At 62.1% G+C, this 23,330-nt stretch overlaps 1 protein-coding gene across 2 annotated transcripts; it reads left to right on the plus strand.

The window, feature by feature from the left end:
- The first annotated feature begins 2,011 nt into the window (after positions 1-2,011).
- On the plus strand, positions 2,012-19,858 carry NTRK1 (neurotrophic receptor tyrosine kinase 1). 2 transcript variants are annotated; one of them, XM_045876046.3, is made up of 17 exons: positions 2,012-2,269; positions 5,254-5,328; positions 5,914-5,985; positions 7,507-7,575; positions 8,195-8,340; positions 8,558-8,700; positions 10,890-11,022; positions 12,704-13,030; positions 13,383-13,400; positions 13,573-13,628; positions 13,815-13,917; positions 14,417-14,563; positions 14,857-14,987; positions 15,156-15,328; positions 17,540-17,780; positions 18,088-18,246; positions 19,494-19,858. In XM_045876046.3, the coding sequence occupies exons 1-17, from the start codon at positions 2,058-2,060 to the stop codon at positions 19,677-19,679; spliced, it is 2,391 nt and encodes a 796-aa protein (XP_045732002.1). In that variant the 5' UTR covers positions 2,012-2,057; the 3' UTR covers positions 19,680-19,858. The 2 variants fall into 2 exon arrangements, with proteins under 2 accessions (XP_045732002.1, XP_064449816.1); XM_064593746.1 differs by lacking the exon at positions 13,383-13,400.
- Positions 19,859-23,330: the final 3,472 nt, after the last annotated feature.

A 23,330-nucleotide genomic window follows, 5' to 3' on the forward strand; every position in this document is an offset into this window, starting at 1 on the left:
GCTTCAGGGGGGAGGGGAGGGGAGGGGGGCACCGAGGGGGAATCCCATACAGAGATAGCAGGAGACGAATGAGAGCTGCAGAGACGCAAAGACAGCCACAGGCGGCTGGGGACAGAGACTCAGTCTGAACCCAGAGACAGACAGATGAGGACAGCGATGCAGCCTGCAACAGAGCCCACCTGGAGAGGCCTCCAGAGGGAGAAAGGCACGCAGGGTGCCGAGCAAAAGGCAGTCCAGGAAGCCTGCCAACCCCGAGCAAGCGCCGAAGAGAAGCCTGGGGAGCCCGCCCTGGAGAGCCGCGCGGCCTCGCGGGGGAGAGCGGCCCGGATCCTCGCGGCCGCCGGGCGCCCGAGCAACGGGAGCGGCAGGTGGCCGCGCGGGCCGCGCTATCTCCGGGCCGGCGCGCCTGGGGGCCGCGCCCAGCTCCCGCCCTCCCCGCCCCAGGGCCAAACGGATTGGCTTGCTGGGACCTCCGGCTCTCTCCGCCCTTCCCGCCAAGCCAAAATATTTAGCCTGACAACTGAGTGGGGGGACAGGTCTGTTGGGGAAATAAGGCCAAAAGGCAGGGGGATGGTTGTCCGGGAACCGAGCTCCCCTATTGCCCCTGCAGACTCACTCACGTGGGGCCGCGCTGCCGGCGGAGGAGGGGGGCCGGTGGGGGGGAGCGTCCTGCTGCCCAGAGCCCTGACACCTGCAGGGTGGCTTCTGGCAGCCACGACCCGGGGGAGCGAGCTTGCTGAAACCTGGCGGGAACGCAAACCGGGTCCTGAACATGCAAGCCGTTCGCCCCTCCGAGCCCCTCGCCGCCACCCGGGGGCTCCGTCCCAGCCAAGTCCCTCGGCCACAGCCAAGATCCTGTGGGCCCGCCTCTGTCCAGTCGCCTTCCCAAATCAGGCTGCCGGTCGGTCTGTCTGTCGCCGTCCCGGGGCTGGGGGCCTGGCGGAAGGGCAACCGCGCGCCTCTCCCTCTCCGAGGGCTAGCTTTGCGCGCTCCCTGCGGCCCTCGCCTGCCCGGCCTGCCCGCCCTGCCCGAGGGTCCCTCCTCCGGGGAGCCTCTTGCTCGCCCTTACCGCCCCCTCCCCGGCCTGAGACGGGTGGGCTCCTGCAGCCGCCGAGGCCCGCGGGCGGGAGGCGCTGGGGATTCCGGGGCTTTCCGGGTGCGGGGCTTCCGAGGACCGACGGGTCGCCAGCTCCACCCGCGGGCGGCTCCCGGGTCCGAGGAGCTAAGAGAAGATCTATTAATTTCTCCGCGCAGAAATCGATGCTCTTGTCAGGGCGGCGATCGATGCCAGCCCAGCCCGGCGGGACCCCACCCGGCCTGGGGCCCGGCGCTGGCCGGCCGGGGTCAGGGGCGGTCGCTGGGGCTGGGGCGCCGCTCCGCGGGGGCTGCAGACCGCGCCCCCCGCCCCGCGGGGCTCACACCTCTGCGCGCGGGCCTCTAGCGCCACCCTGTGGTCTCTCCTGAAAGCGGGCACCTCGGCTCCCTGGGCTCCCTTCTCCGGCTGTTTTGGGGCGACACCCTCCTTCTTGCCCCAGATCCTGCGTTTTGTCCTTTTGGATTCCCTTCCCCTTTCTTCCTAGGGTTAGAGAGTTTTTCACCTCATTTAGCCCAAGTGATATCGTACACTCCCTCAGGGGCGCGCACCGCTAGGAGGGAGATCTGAGGCGGGGGGCTGGCTGGGATGACCCCGACCGTAACCTTGCTCCCGCCCTGTCATCTCCCCGCCCCTAAAGGCAGCTGCTTTAAGCTGGGAGAAATAACGGATCAACTTCCCAGCCACCGCCCCCCACCCAGCAGACACCTCTAAGGCGTTTCCTCTGGAGCTGGGGGTTTTGGGGGAGAAGGGGTGCGGGGTCCCCCGAAAGGGGTGGGGGCAGCCTTGGGGCTGAAGACGGGCGGGGTGGGGGTGGAGCCGGAGGGGGCAGGGCGGGGCGGGGTGGGCCGCGGGCCCCGCCCTTTCCCGGCGGCCGGCTCTTTAACGCGGCGGGCGCACGTGTCGCGGGAGGCCCGGCGGCCGCGGCTGGGAGCGAGCGCACGGACGGCTGCCGGCCGGCGCGATGCTGCGAGGCGGACCGCGCGGGCAGCGGGGCGGGCACGGCCGGGCGGCGGGGCCGGGCAGCCTGCTGGCCTGGCTGATGCTGGCGTCCGCGAGCGCCGCGCCCTGCCCCGATGTCTGCTGCCCCCACGGCCCCTCGGGGCTGCGCTGCACCCGGCCGGGGGCCCTGCATAGCCTCCGCCGCCTGCCGGGCGCTGAGAACCTGACGGAGCTGTGAGTGTCCGGCGGGCGAGCGGGCGCGGGGGGCGCGGGGGGCGCGGGGGCGGGCGGGCGTAGCCGTGCCCCGAGGGCGCGCGCACTCTCGTCGGGCGGCGGGGTCCGGAGGGGCGGGCGCGGCGGGAGGCTGCACCTGGGCCCGCCTCCGCCGCCGCGGCTCCGCGGCCGCCAGGGCAGTGACCGTCTGGACGGTGCCTGGTGCTCCGTGCAGCTGGGGCAAGGGGGCTATCCGCGCACCAGGTCTGAGACAGCCCGGCCATCTCAAAGCAGTCTTCTGGAGATCAGACAGGAGCCCAAGCTCTGCTTCTTGGGGGGGGGGGGTAGCTGCGGAGAACCCTCTGTTTGGCACTCTTACCGCTTTAGCCCCTTTTCAGGGGGGAGCTAGCCCCTACCCCGTTCCTTGCCATGATCGGGCAACTTCAGCTCTTGCCTCTGGAACTGGGGATTGAGCCGGAATAGGTGGGAGGGGGTGAGAGGCATAGCTCTCTTCTGCCCATTTCCACCATCTCTTGTCCCCACTATCCCTTGATTTGGGTGTAGAGAATGAGACTTCTGGCTTCTCTGTCCCCGCCTGGCTCACTTTCCGCCCTTCGCCCCCTAGCTGGGGCAGAGAGCCAAGGCTCTTGTTGACAGACTCTCATCTTTTCAGGGCCCCAAACTGGGAGAAATCTCCAGCACTCTGTAGTACTCCAACAACCTGCAGTAATTGGTTACAAAATACTGGAGTACTTGTTAGCAGCTGGTGAAACCCATGGGAGTATTCTGTAATAATTGGCCTAGAGGTACTCGAACATCACATGGCATGCCTGGAAAATTCTTGAGTATTCTATGTAGCTGATGGGGCCAGCAAGACTTCTAGAAGAGGGGAGGGACTGCTAGAAAAATCCTCGACCTGCTGCCTGGGGCTTAGAGGGTGGTCAAGGAGCGCTGGCCTCATGCGGTGACGGTGACGAGTTGGAAGGCATCCGAGGTGGAAACCGTCTCTGTCTGGAAGTTACTTGAGCAGCCTGCGATAATTGGCAGCGAGGTACTCCCGTATCTCGTGGTAATTAACGGGAAGGTTCTCAATCTCTTTCTTTAATGGCCCTAGGGAGACCAGGAGATGAGGAGATGGCCTTGTCTGGGTCTGGGCCTAGGGCTCTGCAGGATGGGAGGGGCCGCCACCCCCAGCCCCGTCCCCCCAGTCCCCTGCACCTTCACGCCAGGGCCCCGGGCTCCAGAATGTTCCCCATCAGAGCTCTTGTTCTCATTCCCTTACCCAAGTGGGTCCAGCCCCCGGGAGGGTGGGTGGGGGGCATGGACAGGCTGGGCCGGGGACCAGGAGGCATGCAGGGTGGGGAGCTGAGAGGTCCCTCTGGGTGGGGCAGCAGCCTGACCCCCTGCCTCTGCCTGCCCGTCCCCTCCTCCTCCCTCACCCGCAGAGCTAACGAGGAGATAATGGACTCGAAAAGACAGATTGATGATGAATCCAAACGAATGAGGCAGCTTTGAGTGCGCTGCCCGACAGCTTGCACGCTGCCTCTGCTGCTACCGCCACCCCTTCCCGGGTCCCTCCAGCTCTAAACCCTGTGAGCGGGACGAGCTCTCCCAGAGTCACGGGAGATTGCTCCCTAGGCCCAGGGGGACCGACAGCCGGCTACCTGCCTGTGCGGCTGGGCTGGGGCTGGGAAGGGGAAGGGGGAGAGGTAACGCAGCCTGGTCCCGGCTCCAGCCAGGGAAAGGGAGGGGGAGAGGGGAGAGTTCTGAGAAGAGGCAGTGAGTCAGGGGCCCGGCGAGTGTGTGTGTGTCCATGTGCGTGTGTGCACAGGCGGGGGGTACATTGACATGCCACTGCAGGGCGCCCGAGTTCTCAGGAACTCTGTGGCGTGCCAGATCCCGAAGCTGGGCAGGGCCCAGGGCGTCGGCCGCATCCGAGTGCCTGTCCTTCTGTCCCAGCTCCCTATCAGGCTTTCTCTGGTGCCCTGTCCTTATCTCCGTGTCTCTCTGTCTCCTTGTCCTTATCTCTCCCTCCCCTTGCCTGTCTCTCTCTCTCTCTCTGCCAGTCTCTTCCTGCTCATTGTCTCTTTCTCCGTGTCTCTGTTTCACTATTTCTGTGTTTTTATGCCCCCCTCCTTGAGCCTTCCCATCACTATCTTGCCCTGTAAACTAGCCGGTCTGTGCCTCTTCACCCCCCGCCCCTTCTCCAGCCTCCCAGTGCCTCTGTCCCCCTTCTCCGGTCCCTCTTGGGGCAGGGAGGGGCTCAAGAGGTCCCTGACCGACAGCCTCTGTGCCCTTGCTTGCTCTGCTGAAGGCTGGGGCGGGGGCAGGGGTTGCTGCCTGAGTGTAGGGGGCCGTGGCTTTGAGGGAGGTTTGTGTGTGCGTGCGTGCATGAGGGAGCGAGCGCACGGCAGGGGGTCAGCCCAGACAGGGACTGTGTGTTTGGGAACACGCGAGTTTGCATGGCCGCAGGGTTCCCTCCGTGCTGCGGGGGCCAGTGGCTGTGGTGAGCCTCGGTCCTCTGTGGGAGCCAGTGTGCAGCGTGACCCCCATTTCTGAGCACGAACAGGAGAGGCCCTGTGTAGAGAAGCAGAACCCGAGCTGAGTGTTCATGAATGTGGAGTCATTTGTGCGCACGAGAGACGTGTGAACACCCACGTCCCCGTGTGAAGGTACACGCGTGCTGACACGCCCACCTCTGCGTTCACGCACGCACAAGTGCGTGTGCAGACACGTGCGAGGAGGTGCGTCTGTGCGTGCCTCTGTGTGCACACACGAGGGACGTGAGTGTGCCTGTGTGATGGTGAAGATGCGTGTGTGCACGAGTCCCTTTGTGTGTGTGCGTGCCCGCAGGTCTGTGTGTGACCGGGTGCGTATGTGTACAGGTGTGCACTAGAGTGTGCGTGCATGCACCTGCAGGTGTGATTGTGAGGGAGGCAGCTGGGGGGATATGGGAACTCGAGTGTGGGCCTGGGCCCTGTGACTCCCATCCCCTCTCCCCACAGCTACATCGAGAACCAAGAGCATCTGCAGCATCTGGATGCCGTTCACCTGAGGGGCCTGGGGGAGCTGAGAGACCTGTGAGGGGGCTGACTGTCGGTGTGGGGGTCAGCACAGGGCCTGGGGGACCAGTGACTCAGGGAGGCTGCGGATGGGGGAGATCAGAAGGCTCAGGGGTCTTTGGGGCCCAGGGTGGCTGGGGAGGCTGTGGGGGGGTGGGAGGGTCTAGAACTCAGCACTGGGGGCCGGGGCTGTGGGCAGAGAGGCAAGGTTCAGGGTAGCTGCGGAGGCTGTGGGGGTTGGGGGGTCCAAGACTCAGCACTGAGGTCCGGGGTCTTGCGTGGGCAGAGAGGCAAGGCCGAGGGTAGCTGGGGAGGCTGTGGGGGGTTGGGGGTCCGGGACTCAGCACTGAGGTCCGGGGTCTTGCGTGGGCAGAGAGGCAGAATCCAGGGTAACTGGGGTGGCTGTGGGGAGATGGGGGATCCAGGACTCAGCACTGGGGGCCAGGGCTGTGGGCAGAGAGGCAAGGTTCAGGGTAGCTGCGGAGGCTGTGGGGGTTGGGGGGTCCAGGACTCAGCACTGAGGTCCGGGGTCTGGTGTGGGCAGAGAGGCGGGGCCCAGGGGAGCGGAGGCCCTGTGGGCTGACCCTGCTTCCCCCTCCCCAGCACCATCGTGAAGAGTGGACTCCGTTCCGTGGCGCCCGATGCCTTCCGTTTCACTCCTCGGCTCAGTCGCCTGTGAGTGGCCAGGGCTGGGCAGAGGGAGTGGGAGGACCCTCAGACTTGAGTGGCTGCTGGGCTTGTGCCCCACCCCCCAGCTGTTGTGAAGAAGGCCCCGACCTGGTCAGGGATGTGGCCTCTCCCATTCTCCTGGGGCTTTTCCGCATCTCCTTCAGGGATGATTGTGCTCTGGGCACCAGCGGGGTCATGGGTTCTCGCTTCCACGCTTCATGCTACGGGACGTCCTGGGTGCCTGCCCCGTTTTTCTTTCTGGAGTGCAGACACATACCAGTCCAAAGGGAGCAAGGGACAGGAGCGTGCTCCACATTCTGGCCCGGGCTCCATCTCCCACCCCCTCACTGGCCCCGGGGATAGCCTGGGAGCTGGGGCATTGGATCCGCCACTAGTCGCCCTGCCCACCCCTGGGAGTCACAGCTGTCTCTCTGTAGATGGTGGGGAGGGGCAGCGAGGGGCAGGAGAGGGAGACTCTTGGAGTCCCTGGCAGCCCCCCCTCTGGGCTTCTGGGGCCAGGAGTTCAGCCCCTCCTTCTTACCATGGCGAACAGACAGACAGACGGCAGGGTGCTGGGGTCCTGCCATTCATGGGGTTGTGCGGGGTCCTCTAAAGTCTCTGCTGTGTCCAGTGATGTAGCAACAACAGAAAAGGTGATGTTACTCACATCACTCACGACATACTGGGGCTTCAGTTAAAAGTGAGTACCCAGTGACACCTCACGACGCTTATGTCCGTGAATCTTCACAATCAACTTGGGTGAGAGAGCATGTCAGCTCCCTTTTATAGATGAGGATTCCGAGAATCACAGAGGCGATGTTTCTGGGCCGAGGCCACACCCCGCTGTGTCTGGTGCTGGACTGGGCATTCTTTCTGATCTCTGTGTGGTGGTGCCAGCCCCACTCAGCCCCCACAAACTGTAGGACAGCTAGGCCAGGAGACGGGCCAGGGCAGTCCCCATAGACGGAGAGCCCCCGGAGTAGCAGGCTGGTGTGGGGCTCCTTACCCAGCTTGCTGTGTGGCCCAGAGCTGGCACCTCCTGGCTGGCACTCTCTCCGTATCTGCAGCTGGGGGCCCGGGGCCTGGGGGCCCTGAGGAGGGGAAGGAAGGAGGCAGGGAGAAGCTGAGGAAGTACTCGGAGATCCTGGTCACCATCCCCCTTTTCTTCTGGCCGGTTCTGGGCTCCGGGGCAGGGGAGCACAGATGGAGTCCCTTCCCCCAGCTGGGGCCTCAGCACTTTGCCAGCTGGGGCCAAGGCAGGGAGAGGGGAGCAGGCTGTTCCCTGAGACCCCCCCCCCCGGGGTCTGGGGAGGGGGTTAGGTGGGGTTAACCCTCGCTCTCCCAGCGAGAAGAGGGGGACTCCAAGAGCCTAACCTGTCCCAGCCCCGGTGCCTCCGAGGCTGGTTCTAGTTGCCTGGGCTGGGGAGGAGAAGCCAGATGTCAGCTTCCTGCCGCTCCTCCCTCCTCACCCTGGGTCAGAGCGAGGTCGGAGGCTCAAGGCGGCTGTCTCTGTCTCAACTCCCACAGGAATCTCTCCTTCAACGCTTTGGAGTCTCTCTCCTGGAAAGCCGTCCAGGGCCTCCCCCTGCAGGAGCTGTGAGTGTGGGCCTTCCAGGGACCAGAGCACTGTGCGCGCCCGCTCACGCACATCTCTGTGTGGAGCTGCGGCGGGGGGTTGCTCTTTGGGGACTCTGCCCACGCCCGTGACCCCCATCCAAGGCCGCAGGTCCCCTGGAGGGCACTCCTGCCCTGGGGGCGGCCAGGGTGTGGGGGCAGAGCTGGCCAGCTGAGTGCGTGCGCGCGTCTGCCCACCTCACCAGCACCCCGCGCACAGGGGCCGCCTGGGACCGTGGCCGGGTGTGTGTGGTTGGCACCTAAGGCCCCTGGGTCACTCGGAACACACTGCCCTTCCCTCCGTCGTCCCGCGCAGAGTCCTCCCCCGGCCTGTCTTCCTGAGGAGCCCGCTGGGGCAGGCGAATGCCATGTAGCCCCCAGCCGGCCCCTGGGCTTTCTGGATTCTATTTCTTGCAATAACGTCTTGTGCCTGGGGTGCCGGAGAGGACCTTCTCCTCTGCCCCATTCCTTCACCTCCGGATCCTGCCCCCCGCCCCACCGACCGACCACACCCCCTCCTGCGTGTTACTGCATTCTCTGTGGTGCCTCAGGCCCGACGCCGGCCCGTCCCCGACTCTCTCGGTGTCCCCCATGCCCACAGGGTCCTGTCGGGGAACCCTCTGCGCTGCACGTGTGCCCTGAGCTGGCTGCTGCGCTGGGAGGAGGCGGGGCTGGGCGGCGTGCGCGGCCAGAAGCTGCAGTGCCCCGGGCAGGGGCCCCTGGCCTTCTTGTCCAACGCTAGCTGCGGTAGGTGCCGGGGAGGGGGCGCCGGGGGGGCCGCATGCCTGCGGAGGGAGCACTGGGCAGGGGACTGCGGAACGGACATGGGCAAGAGCTGGGGGTGCTGAAGGTTGGAGGGCACTGGGCATCGCCGGTGGGGGCTCGGGGCCACTAGGGAACGTGCGGGAGAAAGCCCTGGGGCCGCGCCCTGCTCTGATGTGCCTCGGCTATCCTGGGCTACCAGGCGTGCCCGTGCTGAAGGTCCAGATGCCCAACACCTCCGTGGACGTGGGCGACGAGGTGTCGCTGCAGTGCCTGGTGGAGGGGCGGGGCCTGGAGGGGGCCGGCTGGATCCTCACGGAGCTGGAGGACTTGGCCACAGTGACGGTGAGAAGCCCTTCACTGCCCCGTCCCTGTCCCCCCTCTTCTCCTCTCCCCGGGAAAGGCTTGGACAGGACACAGGGGACAAAGCCAGGAAAAGGGAGACAGTGAGGAAGAAGCACATGGAACGCAAGGGAGGGGCAGATACGGTTTCAGCCTACGGGGCTCAGACTCGTTCTGTGGGGCAGGCACACACATGCCCTCAGGGTGGGCACTGGCCCAGCGGGGACCCCAGCCCCTCTCTGGGAACATGGCGCTTGCTGCCAGAGAGACAGTCCCTGGACCCACAGACCATCCCTCCCATCCACTGGCTTTGTAGACAAGGGAACAGGACCAGGGGGAGAGCGCACAGGATTCGTGGTCCTGCATCCAGTCGCATCTCAGGGTCCTTCCCTGGAGATTGTGGAAGTAGCATCCTCTTGGGTGTGTGATGAGCTTATTAGTAAAGAAGGTCCAGGTCTGGGCCCAGCTTTCTCACTAATGAATTTTTGGACTGACTTTCGGAAGAATCCCTTAATATGCCTATACTTTGGTTTTCTTATCTGTGAACTGAGGAGGTGGATGTGATGACCTTTGATGTCTCCGCCTGGTTGTCAACTGAGGAGGTGGACGTGATGCCCTTTGATGTCCCAACCGCCTCTGGGCACTCTCTGGCTGCTATCTCTGTTGTGTGGATGTGTCTTTGGGCATCTTCCCGTGCCTGGCCCTTTGTGCTCAGGCAGCCACGAGCAGCCAACAGCTGACTAAGGCCTTGTGGACAAGGTCAGCCGAGGCCGACAGTAGGCTGTGCCCACCCATCAATCTGGCCCCACATGGGTGGGCACACAGGGTCCAGCCCATTGGAGGAGCCGGGCCAGTGTGTTCACTTTGAGAGGGGACCCACCCCCAGGATTGCTGGAGGCCCCTGGAACAATATTGAAAGAAGGAAGAGCCACTGGAGCTGGGGACCCAGGTATGGTGGGGGGAACACGAGCCGCTGAGCAGAGCCACTGAGAGTGAGTGATGGAAAGGGAACAAGGCAGAGGCAAGAGGTTGGCCATGACCATCGGCGGAGAGACTTCTGGTCAGCTGTTTTGGGAAATTCCAGGGTTTTGCTTTTCTCTTAGGGAGATTTACGTGTTTGCTACCACTTCTGTTTTCTAGAAACTTCCTACAGAAAAGTCACACCCAACTGGGTTCAGTGGAGGGCAAGGGAGGCTGGTCACCCTCAAGAGAGGGGACGGTGGCAGAGCAGCTCCAAGGGAAGAGTTGATGGGCTGCCCTGCACCCCCAGGGATTTGGGGGAGACAGGGCCACAGACAGAAGCTTGGGGCAGGGCCGGGCTTCCCCTGGAGGAGGTTGGAAGCCAGAGCCTGCACAAGAGGCTAGAGAGCTCTTCTGGAACTTCGAGCTTCCATTCCAGTGGAAGCCCGGGGAAACTTCACCTCCTCTAGCACTTAGTTGCAGGATTCCACATTTCTGAAATTTCCAGATAAATGAGGTTTGTCCACTGCTCCATTGACTTCCATCATTTTATGGAAATAGCTTTCTAAATAATAGCTTTCTAAAATGTCAAAAGATCATTTTGTCTTACCTCCTTGGCTTACAAAGCAAGAAAGCCAAGGTTCAGCAAGATTAGGAATTGTCCTAAGGTCGTGTGACTGACACATATCCACAGTTTCTTAGGAAGAGAATCTGAACCTGATTGAGTCTTCTGATGATGATTCAGAATGAAGTCACTTGGCCGCTAGCTTCACTCTCCGTGTTTATCTGCCAGAGGGGCTCGGGGTGCCGCCGCTGTGCCTACCCAATGCCCTGCCAGCCCGTTTTTCTGGTCTCCCCTGGGCGGAGACTGTTAGAACTGTGTAAAGCAAGAATGAGTTGTGTCTGTCTGGTACTTGGGGTTCTTGACATCTGTTGAGCTGCTCAGATGGTGGTCCTGGTTCAGGGTATTCTGCGCCTGTTTTGAAGTTACTGGTCATGTTCTAGATTTTTTCGGATCATTAAATAAATGGTCCAGGAGATAGTCTGTGAACAAGCTCTAAGGGGGGGGGGGCATTCTCTCCTCTACCTCTTCCCTCCCCCCGTTCTCTCCACTCCTTTCTTTTCCATCTGGAGCCACAGGGGTGCCCCAAAGATATCAGCTCCAGCCCCCTGCCTCCATACCCACGCCTGCTGACACTCTCCCTCATTTACCCTTCTCTTTCCTGACCCAGCAATCTGGGGGTCTGCCATCCCTGGGGCTGACCCTGGCCAATGTCACCAGTGACCTCAATAAGAAGAATGTGACATGCTGGGCGGAGAATGACATGGGCCGGGCCGAAGTCTCCGTGCAGGTCAACGTCTCCTGTGAGTCCCAGTGACCCCCCCACACACACCCCCCTTCTTCCCTGGAAAGAGGCTCTGAGGGGCAGGGGCTGGAGGAAGGGGCTGGGATATGTATCTCCACAGCTGTTCCCACCCAGCTGTTTCCAGATTCCCATGAAAATCTGATCCTGTGGGGGAAGTCCTGGGGGCTGGTCAAGGCCAGAGGGATGGGGATGGATTTCTTTCTGGCTCCCTGCCCAAGGCTTGCTACCTGAGGCAGCCAGCTGCCTGCCGCTCTCGCCGTGTTACTTCGCTGCCCGCCCACCGGAGCACTTTTGTCCCACATCCGAGTTTTATTTATTTATTTTTAATTTTTTTTTTTAAGATTTTCTTTATTTGTGAGGGAGAGAATGAGAGACAGAGAGCATGAGAGGGAGGAGGGTCAAAGGGAGAAGCAGACTCCCCACTGAGCAGGGAGCCCGATGTGGGGCTTGATCCCAGGACCCTGGGATCATGACCTGAGCCGAAGGCAGATGCTTAACCAACTGAGCCACCCAGGTGCCCCCACATCCGAGTTTTAAAAGAAGAGATTCTCCTCCCCAGCTCTTCTTTATGCTCGCTGCCTAATTTCCCTAGGTCTGCCAACAAATTACTTTAAACCCTGTACATTATGCAATTTTTCTTCTTTAATTGTGAAATATAAGGTAGATATGTGCATAAAACATAGATACTTTAAACAATAATTAGTCTTTGGCTCTTCAGAATACAGTCCCTTTCCTCTCCCCATCCTTTTTCTCTGCACCATCCCGACTTTTGGGATAATCGTTTCCTGGCTTTTAAAAATAATTTCACACACGTGTGCTTCCCTATCAGTGTGGTTTAGTTTTCCCTGTTGGCGCACGGTCTAGAGATGGAATCCTCCTGCAAGTATTATTCTGGGCTTAGTTTCTTCTGTGCAACATTGTATTTGTAAGATTCACCAGTGGTGCTGGGAGCAGCTGTTGTTCCTTAGGTCCTTTCCTGCCGAGTGGTGCCCCTGCACATCTATGTATCTATTATCAAGAGGCTTTTGCTCTCCTCAGGTTGGGTCTATTTCAAACCCATACATTTTTTTTCCAAAAGCTTTTTTTTTTTTTTTTTTTTAAGGATTTTATTTATTTATTTGTTAAAGAGAGAGAGAATGAGCAGGGGGAGGGCCAGAGGGAGAGGCAGAAGCAGGCTTCCCGCTGCACCGGCAGCCTGATGCCTGATTCTGGGCTCGATCCCAAAACCCTGAGACCATGACCTGGGCCAAAGGCAGACCCTTAACCACTGAGCCCCCCAGGCGCCCCTTTCCAAAAGCTGTTTAACTACATATTTTTTGCTTGTTTGACGTGTAGGCCCTCTCCCGGTCTTCTTAAGCTTGATTGCACTTCATTTTTCTGGATCCCTTATCCAAAAGACCGCGTGTTTCATTCCCATAGCGGGACCCGCTTCCCTGGGGCTGTCACTGACGGCCACCACAGAGGCTGGCCGAGCCTCTGAACTGTGTGCAGCTGCTGCCTGGTTCATTTAAGATTGACCGTCGCCTTTCTTCGGGAGGTCCCTCCTTGGGCACGTCTTTGGGCCTGCTGGCCCACCGCCACCTGATTTCTGGTTCTGCCCCACCCCGACTGGTCAGGTGGGCGCTGGGTCCCCTCCGGCTGCTCCCTGACTTGCGGCTGTCGCCCTGTCTGGCCCGCAGTCCCGGCCAGCGTGCAGCTGCACAAGCCAGTGGAACTACACCACTGGTGCATCCCCTTCTCGGTGGACGGGCAGCCGGCGCCCTCTCTGCGCTGGCTCTTCAACGGCTCCGTGCTCAACGAGACCAGCTTCATCTTCACCGAGTTCCTGGAGCCCGCGGCCAACGAGACCGTGCGGCACGGCTGCCTGCGCCTCAACCAGCCCACCCACGTCAACAACGGCAACTACACGCTGCTGGCCGCCAACCCCTTGGGCCAGGCCTCCGCCTTTGTCATGGCCGCCTTCATGGACAACCCTTTCGAGTTCAACCCCGAGGACCCCATCCCGGGTGCGAGGGCCACCCTGCTCCCCGCCCCTCGGGGCACAGATCCGGGCGCCGCGGGGAGGCCTGGTCCGGGAGCTCTGGTGTCGGGCTCCGCGCTGGCCTCCCTGCCCTGCCTCCCCCGAACCCCGGGAGCCCCGAACCCCTGGGCTGCCCCGCTCCCTGGGCTGGCCGAGGAGAGGGTGGTGCACCAGGGCATTGGGGGCCCAGCTGGAGAAGGGCTGCGTGCCTCTTCTCCTCGAGGTCCAGCCGCCCCACCTCCCCACCCCACCCACCGCCCCAGGAAGGGGTGAGTGGGGAGGAAACTCACTGACCTCCTCCCCCCATCTGACTGCTCTCTCTCCTCCTCCCACTGCAGTCTCCTTCTCGCCAGTGGGTGAGTAGCCCAGGCCGGAGGGCAGGTTCTGTCTGGTCCCTGAAGCCGAGGCTGGGGCAGAGGGCACAGCTGACCTGATCCCCAAGGGCTCAGCAGGGGCGGGTCGGGGGGAGCTGCTGCAGGAGACATAGCATGGGCCGAGGCCCACTATCCGTGCCCTGTGTCCCCACAGACACTAACAGCACTTCTGGAGACCCAGTGGAGAAGAAGGATGAAACCCCTTTTGGGGTGAGCATGAGACGGGGAAGCTGGTCTCAGCCTTGGGATCGGGAGGCTGGGCTCGTGGCTTGTCAGGGAGGAGGACGCAGGTCTGGGGGCCCGGCTCTGGGCTCCCACGCAGGATGGGGAGCTGTTTGCTCTGGGGGGACTCTGAGGGAGCAGGAGAAGCTCGGCTCTGACCACCCCCACCCCCAGGTCTCAGTGGCCGTGGGCCTGGCTGTCTTTGCCTGCCTCTTCCTTTCCACGTTCTTCCTTGTGCTCAACAAATGTGGACGGAGGAACAAGTTTGGGATCAACCGTGAGTCGGGGTGCTGCAGTGGGGCTGTCCGTCCGTCCGTCTGTCCGTCCGTCCTGCTGGCTTTGTTTCCCACTGGCTCTCCCTGACCCCGTCCTCCGTGTGGGGGGCCTGCACATGGTGGAGAGCTAGGGGGTGTGCACTGGGGTGGATGCGGGCCTGGCCGCGGGGCGCGTCTGTCGGCGCTGCGGCTGGGAGAGTGTCAAGCAGCAGCTGCTAATTGGCGGCTGGATTGTAGTCAAACACTGAGTGGGTCTGGGAGGTCTGAGCTCTGCGGGGGGGGCGAGTTCTTTGGTGGCCCACTGGGCCTGGCGTTGGGCAGGAGCCAGACAGAGAGAGGCCAGAGTGCCTCCCCGTCCCCTGCGGGCTGCCTCGCTCCCTCGCTCCCCTGCCCCTCCCCTGCAAGTTACAGGCCGGGGTTGCCTGGTGCCCTGCAGCCTGACAGGGGCTGGGGTGTGTACCTGGGTTGTGACCCCTCCATAAGGCTGTGTTGCTTCCCCAGGGGCAGCTGTGCTGGCTCCAGAGGACGGACTGGCCATGTCCCTGCATTTCATGACATTAGGTGGCAGCTCCTTGTCCCCCACTGAGGGCAAAGGCTCTGGGCTCCAAGGCCACATCATCGAGAACCCACAATACTTCAGTGATGCCTGTGAGGGGCTATCCTGGGTCAAGGGTGGGGGTGAGCCTGGTTGTGTGTGCGCGTGTGCAGAAGCCCCTGTGTCGTCTCCTTTGTCCACCCCAGGCCTGAACCAGCCTCCCCTCCCCTCCCTCCTTTCCCCGTCCACACCGCAGTATGGGGCTTTGAGGAATGCCCAAAGGCTCAGTTTCAGTCCCCAGCCACCCCCTTGGCTGGCAGCCTTGCGCTGCCCCCAGGCCTGCCGGCCAGTCCTTCCCAACACGGGGGCTCAGGTCTGACCCTGCAGGCCTCCCGCCTCCCGGCAGGTGTTCATCACATCAAGCGCCAGGACATCGTGCTCAAATGGGAGTTGGGCGAAGGCGCCTTTGGGAAGGTCTTCCTTGCGGAGTGCCACAACCTGTTGTCTGAGCAGGACAAGATGCTCGTGGCCGTCAAGGTACAACCCTGTCTACGAGCTGCCGCTGGCCCGGGTCCCACGTCCCAGAGCACCCCAGTTCCAGGACCGGGTGCTCAGGCTGGGGGGGTGGGCTGCGGGGTGTGGCCCCCTTGGGTGTGGGCAGGGGAGGGGGCCCCTCACCCAGTCCCGCCACGCCCCGGCGTCCAGGCGCTGAAGGAGGTGTCGGAGAGCGCCAGGCAGGACTTCCAGCGAGAGGCCCAGCTGCTCACCATGCTGCAGCATCAGCATATCGTGCGCTTCTTTGGGGTCTGCACCGAGGGCCGTCCGCTGCTCATGGTCTTTGAGTACATGCGCCATGGGGACCTCAACCGCTTCCTCCGGTAGGAGTGCCTGGCCACCAGTGCTGGCCTCCGGCTCTGAGCCCCTGTACCCCTTCCCTGCAAGCGCATCCCCAATGGTCTGTCGAACCGAGGGGGACACCAGACGTAGCAGGAGGGCCGGGCTCCTGTCCTGGAGGAGCGCGAAGGCGGCTGTGTGGATGGGGGGCCGTCTGCGCCAAGGACATGGTGGCGGTAGTTGGGGGGGTGGGGCGCGAGCAGAAATCAGGACAGTGACTTGCAGAGAGTGTTTGCATGTGCGGGGGGGCGCGCAGAACCAGGCCTGTGGGGGTGACAGCGTGGAGAGCTACGGCGACAGTAACAGGCCTTCCAGGTACTCTGCTCCCACTCTGCACCCTGGCTGCGTGTGCATGGACACGTGTGTCTGAATAATCACCCTAATATATATGTATTCTTCATAATCTCCAAGTGTATATGGCCATTTATACTCGAAGAACATCACTAAAAGTTAATTTCTTTTGCTGTGGCAGAACAACTCTGACACATTTACTAATGTGTGCCGATGATTTTAATAGCTTTAAGAAATGTGCCCATTTCACAGATGAGGCGTAAGTGGCTTGCCCACAGGCACACAGGGGTAAGTATGACCCCAAGTAGAGCCCTCCTGTCAGCCCCTGACTGTGATGGTCACATGTTCCCTTTGTTGAGTCCTTGGATGAGAACGCCCCCTTTCCCAGGATGGCGCCCTGGGAGGTGTGAGGCGGGTAGGGGGAGGGCCAGGCTTGCACTCAGCTGTGACCTCCTAGCTGAGCCAAATAGCTTTCCTCTCTGACCTCAGTTTCCCTGCCAGTAAGAGGGACAGTGGGGGGCTGTGGTTCTGGATGAGAAAGCGCTGTGTGGCTGTCCAGCTGATGGTCGTGATTTGGTCTCTGAACATCCCCTTGGGAGTGAAGGGTCATCCACACCGTCAAGCTATAGAATTCAGTTGGGAGAGACCTTGAGTCTGAGCTTATCCTGTGGAGGAGGAGGAGCCCATGCAGGGTGCGGAGCAGGAGGGAGGTGATGAGACCCCCATGTGGAGTGTGGAGGTGGATGGGCTCAGGAGACTGGAGTCAACGGGAGGCCAGACCAGAGGCCTGGCTCACCAGACACCGTGTGGGCTCAGTGCTGAGTGTGGGGTTGCAGTCCAGGGACAGGCCACCATCTGGGACCCAGGCTGTGGGAGAAGTGGCTCTTAATGCTGCGGGGAGCACAGGGAACCAAAGGAGGGAATCATGAAGGCTCCTAGATAAGTCTGGAGGACATTCCCTAAGAAGCCCAGCTGTTCCTTCGAGCCTCGGGGCCTTTGCATTTACAGTACCCTTTGCCTGGCACAGCAGGTCTTCCTCCCAGTCACTTCACCCACCTCTGTCTCTGACCCTTTTGAATGGCTTACTCACCTCTTTTCTTCAGGGTTTACGTCTCAGTTTAAATGTCTCTTCCTCCAAGAAGTCTCCCCTGACTTCTCCCACCCCTAGCCTAAGTGCCTATCAGGTGCCCTGTTGACCTGTGGCCTACTCCCCAGGTAGCTCTGTGACTGGCGCACTGCAGGTGTGTAGTAAGCCCCGGGCTACGTGAAGGAATAAACAGATGAGGAGAAAGTTGGCCCGTGGGCAGGGGCCGGCCTGACAAAGCCATTGGCTCCGGCAGGGGTCAGAAGAAGGAATATCTGGGGAATGGAGCTGAGTGACCAGGGATGGATCTGGAGTGGTGGCTGTGGGAGGTGGAGGGTGTCCTGGAGACCTTTGGCAGGAAGAAGGACCCCACGGGAGGCTGAATAGTGAGGGCAAAGGCGAGAGAGACAGGAGGACCCCCAGGTTTCAGGCTCGGAGCCTAGGGGGAAGCTTCCCTTCACGGAGGCAGGGTCAGACCTGGGGGAAGAAGCTAAGCATCTGGAGGACCCAGTGGGAGGTGTCCATGGGCAAGAGATGCAGGGGCCAGAGGGCAGCTGGCTGCTGGGCTCAGAGTTTGAGGGGGCTGCCTGGGGGGGCCGTGAATGTGGAAAGTGTGGGCACTGGTGGAGGCTCCGGAGGTGGGCACACCCGGCGGCCCCCCTCCCAGGCCCTCCAGACACCTGCCTCCCTGTTCCTTGCTTCTTCCATTCTCGGGAGTCTCCTCCCCCCTCCCACCCCAGCCCCCCTGGTTCCGTGACCTCAGCCTCCTGGGGGCTCCCCCCTCCCCCAGCCGGGCCTCCTCTCCCTCACTCTTTGGCAGGTCCCACGGGCCTGACGCCAAGTTGCTGGCTGGCGGGGAGGACGTGGCTCCCGGCCCCCTGGGCCTGGGGCAGCTTCTGGCCGTGGCCAGCCAGGTCGCGGCGGGGATGGTGTACCTGGCTGGTCTGCACTTCGTGCATCGGGACCTGGCCACGCGCAACTGCCTGGTGGGCCAAGGCCTAGTGGTCAAGATCGGCGACTTCGGCATGAGCAGGGACATCTACAGCACGGACTATTACCGCGTAAGGGTCCTTGGGCCCCCGCCTCGGGCGCGGGCATGCCCTCCTCTTCCTGGGCGGCGTGGGGGACCAGGCTGCCCCTCTCTGGACTCTAACCCCTGTCTTACCTCCTGGGCCACGGACGAGGGTGTGTCTCCGCTCTCTGGGACGCACAGAGACGCCACCATCGCTTTTTCCCTCTTAGCGTCGGCCCCCAGAGCCCCTGCCATTCATCTTTAATGACGGGGCGGGGCGGAGGCAGCAGCGGGGGCGGGGGGGGGGTGCGGGCGCCGCCCCCCCCCCCCCCGCAATGACGCGGCGCCGCCTGCAGGTGGGGGGCCGCACCATGCTGCCCATCCGCTGGATGCCGCCCGAGAGCATCCTCTACCGCAAGTTCACCACCGAGAGCGACGTGTGGAGCTTCGGCGTGGTGCTCTGGGAGATCTTCACCTACGGCAAGCAGCCCTGGTACCAGCTCTCCAACACGGAGGTCAGCCCTGCCCACCGCCCCGGCCCTGCCCCTCGGGTCCCCGGGTGCCCCATCCCACTGCAGGGGCCCCATCCAGCGGCCCGACAAGGCTGGGCCTCCATCGGTCCCCTTCTCTCCTTGCATTCTTCCCGCTCGGATTCCTGCCTCCACTCCCAGTCCGAGCCCAGGCCCAGCTGGCTCCTGGGGGAGCCTCAAAGCACTTTACAGATGGAGCCCAGACCCCCATGCTTAGCTGCATTTTATAGACCCGGTAGGCATTATCAGGGAGGAAGGGAGAGGCCTTGAAGAGGTGCACAGCGCAAGAGGGCCTGATACTGCAGCAGGAAGGCTGGAGGTCAGACTGCAGGAAGGACAGGCCCGTCCCTCCCTCTGCCCTCCCCCCTGGACACTGCTAGAGCAGGCCCCAGGTGTTCTGTCTCCCAGAGCAGCTCCCCCCACCCCCTCCTTGGCTCGCAGCTGTCAGTTTCCATTTCTCGTCCTAATGCAGTCTGCTCCCCGGAGGCTGCCGGGGTGGGGGAGAGGGTTATAGATTTTAATTTTCTCAAGCACGGAGAGAAGGAATGGAATTAGTGCTGCCCATAACCCAAGTCCTTTAATGGGGAGGGAGGAAAGAAGGGAGGGGAAGAGCCTCCAGGCCCCGTCACCCATCTCCCTGCCGCCATCTCTCCTTCTTTGGATCCCTTAGCTGCTCTAACAGTCCTTCCTGGAGTCTAGCTTGGATCTTTCCTGCTGCAGTTTCTGTTCAGAGGTGCTAGGACCCCACAGAATGGTACCTACAGAAGACAAAAGGAATTGGGGTTGCCCTGTACCTTAAATCGCCAGCCAGCCAGTTTTCAAGGCCTGCAATCCTGCTCTACTTTCCTTTTGCCCTCTGGAGCTGAGAGGTGGAGGACCCTTCCCTTCCTCCATTCAGCCCTCAGCCCTGGCTGATGGATTTGGCAAATGCCTGGGCCCCTCCCCTTCCTCAAATCACCTGGCCAGTCTTCTGAAGGTCTGATTACAGCCCTTCGGGAAGCAGTCTTACCCCCAGCTCAGCCTTCCCAGCCTGCCTACATGCTCAGTGTCGGGGTGGAAAGGAATCTTGGGGTTCGCTGCGTCCTTCTAGATTATTCGTAGCCAAGAGGCCCAGCCATCTGTGGGACCGGCCTGGAGAGCTCAGGGAGGCGGGGGTGGGGGGTGCAGCTGCTGGCCCCCCCCTCCCGCTCCAGCTCAGTGCGCCCTCTTCTCTCTCCCTCTGGCGGTCCCAGGCGATTGAGTGCATCACGCAGGGGCGGGAGCTGGAGCGGCCCCGGGCCTGCCCACCGGAGGTCTACGCCATCATGCGGGGCTGCTGGCAGCGGGAGCCCCAGCAACGCCACAGCATCAAGGACGTGCATGGCCGGCTGCAGGCCTTGGCCCAGGCGCCTCCCGTCTACTTGGATGTCCTGGGCTAGGCGGCCAGCCCAGGGGCTGTGCAGCCTGAACACTGGGGCCTGCCCTCGGCAACCCCTGCAACTCCCAGCAGCCCCAGGGTGATCTCAAAGCATCTAACTCACCCTCAGCATGCCAGAGGGGACAAGTGGGGTCTGGGAGTGGAGGATGCCCCTGCTTCTCTGGGCAGGGTCCTGTCATAGCAATTATATTTATTATCCCTTGGCCGTGTGTCTCTTGCCAGTTCTTGGGATGACGTCACTCTGGAGAGGGGGATTGAGCCGCAGGTAGGGGGATGCTCCTCCCCTCGCTAGTCCCCCTCAGTGGTGGTCCTACTCACGGCAGCTGCCGCAAACCCTCCTGGTCCTGGGGCCATTGTGTCCACCCCATGGTGGGGTGGCCTCAGGGCAGGCTTCCCAGAACCTCAGACCCGAATCGGCTGTCTCCGCACTTCATGCTCAGGAAGGCCGTTGCTGTAGTGGAAGGACAGAAGTTAGACGTTGCGGCGGACAGGATGGAAGCATTGGTGGGGAGGTCTTCCTGGTGTTCGTGCGCACAGAACAGAGCAGGCAGGTGGTAGAACATGGACGAGAGAGAGGGAGAGTGTGCTTGAGTGTGCATGTGTGTGTGTGCACGCGTGTGGCAGGGGCAGGGAAGGAGCAGGAGCAAGAAATGATGCGGGAGGCAGGACCCATTTTCCTTCCCCTCCGTCATTCTTCCTGGCTCTGAGTGCTTTGAGATCAGCCCCTGGAGACTGGGGCCTGGGCAAGGTGGCTATTTCCTGAGGACAGAGCCATCTCTCTGTCCCATTCTGCCCAAGGAGGAGGTGGGCTCTCCCTTCCCCTCTGCCCCCTGGAACACCACTGGCCTTACAGAATGGCCCCAGGCTTCTGTAGGCTCCGAGGCTGGCTGAGGCCCTCCCCGCCCGCCCCCATCTTCCTCACCAGGAGCCCTGGAGGAGCGGTGCCCCCCCGACTCCGGTCCCATCACTTCCAATCACCTGCTCAGCTCCCGCAATAACCCACGCTCCCCATGGCTCCTCAGGGCTAATGTCGTGGCTGTCTCATGTCCCTGGGTGACCAGCTCCCCCCACACAGTGATTCAATCTGGGTCTTATCACCCCTAGGCCTAGCCCGATGGTGTCTGCCTCTTGTCCAGGCTGGTTAGTGCTAATGGAGGTCTGACCCAGAGCTGCAGGCTGATTGATGGGGGGGGTCTGGTCCCTGAGGGCCAAGTTCACAGGTCCTCCCTCCTCTTCTGACCAGGGCGGGGGCGCAGTGAGTGCGGCCCCACCCAGTGAGGGGGCGCTTACACCAGGTGGAGTAAGGGGGGGTGTAGAAACATGGTGGAAGAGACAGGGTCGGCGACCAGATCCAACAGGTAGGCCAGGGAAGGTGCGAAGAGAGAGACAATGCAGAGACAGGGGCGGAACCTACAGACTTGGGGACATGCAGAAAGACTGTACGGGGGGATGTGGGGACAGAGCAGAGAGACAGACGGACACCGATGGACAGACAGGGGCGGATGAGTGGTGGAAACAGTGACAGGCCAGCCGAATCAGAGAATGTTCTGGAGAACAGCATGGGAGCTTGGTGGGGACGCTTTCTCTCTCACCCGTACTCCCATCCTCCCACCTCCTCTGCTCCTTGAGCCTCTCTTCAGGGCTGAGGAGGGGGTGGACTGGGAGACTCCGTGGGTGGAGGTTTGGGGTGTCCTCCCTGAGTGGGATTTGGGCCATCCCTGGAGCAGAGGGGATGGAGGGTCGGGGAGTGGAAGGGACGTGCCTGGGCAAGTGGAACATTTCCAAGGTCAAGAGCATCACGGCATCAGAAGCTCTTAAGACCACAGCCAGAGGTATTGCTGGAAAAACTGGGCAGGTAAGGTGAGGGGTTCTGGGAACAAGGTCAGCACGGGGAGGGGTATGTTCCATGAGAGAGTGGGAGAGGGGACAGGAACAGGAGCTGAAGCCAGTCACTCGGACCCCTTCAGGCAACCTGAGCCCCGGGCCTTGTCGTGGTTGGTGAGGAGGGTGCCTGCTTGCACCCACATGGCCAGTTTCATGGCCTAAGAGCCCCCCTCCCCTTCACTCACATGCAGATGAGCAGGTCTCACGGGCAGACACATGTGAACACACATACACGGCCCCCACCCTCCTCGCCGTAGCTGTTGGATTCCTCTGTCGTTAATGGTGCCCCCCTCCACCCCAGCGAGGCACATGCCCCTCCCTGTTAATTACCTCTTGGCTGTGCCCAAGTCCATTAGCTGCCCCCCCACACACCCACCAGGGGCTAAGCACCAGCTGAGATGCATGCTTGCAGGGGGATCAATGGAATGGGACCCTGAGGACCCCACGGGGAGCTGGGACAGGGACAGCAACCTGAGGCTGTGGGGATGGGACACCTGGGTCCCCTAGACCTAGTGTAAGCCCCACCCTCTCGGAAAAGTCTGTCTGGACTGGAAGGCGGAGGCTCAGACCTGGTGATGGGCTCTGCAAACACGCTCAGCATGGAGGGGAGCACCCAGAACTCTCCTCTTAAGGAGGTTGTTGCCAGCTCCATCCTCCCAACTCTGGAGAGAGGGCGTCAGTGATGCAGAAGCCGGTGGGGCTCCCCCAGGGCCACCCCAGTGCGGGGATGGGCTCTCTGAAGAAGCCAGGGGTCCAAGCCATCCGGGCCCCCTCAGCCTCTGCCAGCAGCCTCTGCCTCCTTCCTGCCCTGCTCCTGCAGGGGTTGGGTTCCTGACAGACAGGGGAACCGCGCATCTGTTCTGGTTTCCGGGAACAGTGTGGGCAGAGGTCTGGGGCAGCCTGGGTGGGGACTGTCCTGACCTGCATCCCTATGAACCCCCAAGTGAAGGGAGACCCCAGAGAGAGTCCCAGACTCTAGAGGCCCTGGGGTCTCTGAGTGTCAGCTGGAGAGAGCCTGTCTTTTTTTTTTTTTTTTTTTTAAGATTTTATTTATTTATTTGACAGAGAGAGACACAGCGAGAGAGGGAACACAAGCAGGGGGAGTGGGAGGGAGAAGCAGGCTTCCTGCTGAGCAGGGAGCCTGATGCGGGGCTCGATGCGGGGCTCGATGCGGGGCTCGATGCGGGGCTCGATGCGGGGCTCGATCCCAGGACCCTGGGATCATGACCTGAGCCGAAGGCAGACGCTCAACAACTGAGCCACCCAGGCGCCCCTGGAGAGAGCCTGTCTTGCCAAATTCCTGAAGTGGCCTTGGACAGGCTGTCCAGTGCGGGAGGGGGTGACAGTCCCTGGAAGAGCCAGGACCCAGAAAACCCGACTTCTCAGCCAGGCTGAACGCCCCCCTCGGCCCTGCAGCCCCCCAGGGGCTCTACGCCTCAGCTCCGACAGCCCCCACTGCCACAGGGGAGCCTTTGAGCACCTCTGGCTCTGGGGCGGTGGGGAGACAGGGATCTGCCGCCAGGAGAGACGGAGGCAGGAGGAGCCTGCACAGAGGCCCAGAGGGAGAGAGGGCCGAGCAGCCCAGAGCCATGCAGAGAAAGGCTGTGGGCGCATCCGCATGGAGGGAAGGAAAAGACAGAGGCTGAGCTGCAGAACAGGGCCCGGGAGCGCGCGAGCAGAGCCCCTGGCGGGGTTGGACTCTAGCCCTGTCTCCTATCAAGCCCGAGGCCCAGGCTCTTCAGCCCATCCCCTGCTAAACGGGGTCCCT

This window comes from Mirounga angustirostris, unplaced genomic scaffold (assembly GCF_029215605.1).
Source record: "Mirounga angustirostris isolate CCGP_5_RB_7025 unplaced genomic scaffold, mMirAng1.0.hap1 SCAF_6, whole genome shotgun sequence".
Classification (NCBI taxonomy): domain Eukaryota; kingdom Metazoa; phylum Chordata; class Mammalia; order Carnivora; family Phocidae; genus Mirounga; species Mirounga angustirostris.

What these genes read in the sequence shown, in the direction of transcription:
- NTRK1 (XM_045876046.3), top strand. Translation starts at nt 2,058, where the DNA reads ATGCTGCGAGGCGGACCGCGCGGGCAGCGGGGCGGGCACGGCCGGGCG. An exon ending in AGATGCTCGTGGCCGTCAAG is followed by an intron (nt 14,988 to 15,155) that starts GTACAACCCTGT and finishes CCCGGCGTCCAG; the next exon opens with GCGCTGAAGGAGGTGTCGGA. An exon ending in GACCTCAACCGCTTCCTCCG is followed by an intron (nt 15,329 to 17,539) that starts GTAGGAGTGCCT and finishes ACTCTTTGGCAG; the next exon opens with GTCCCACGGGCCTGACGCCA.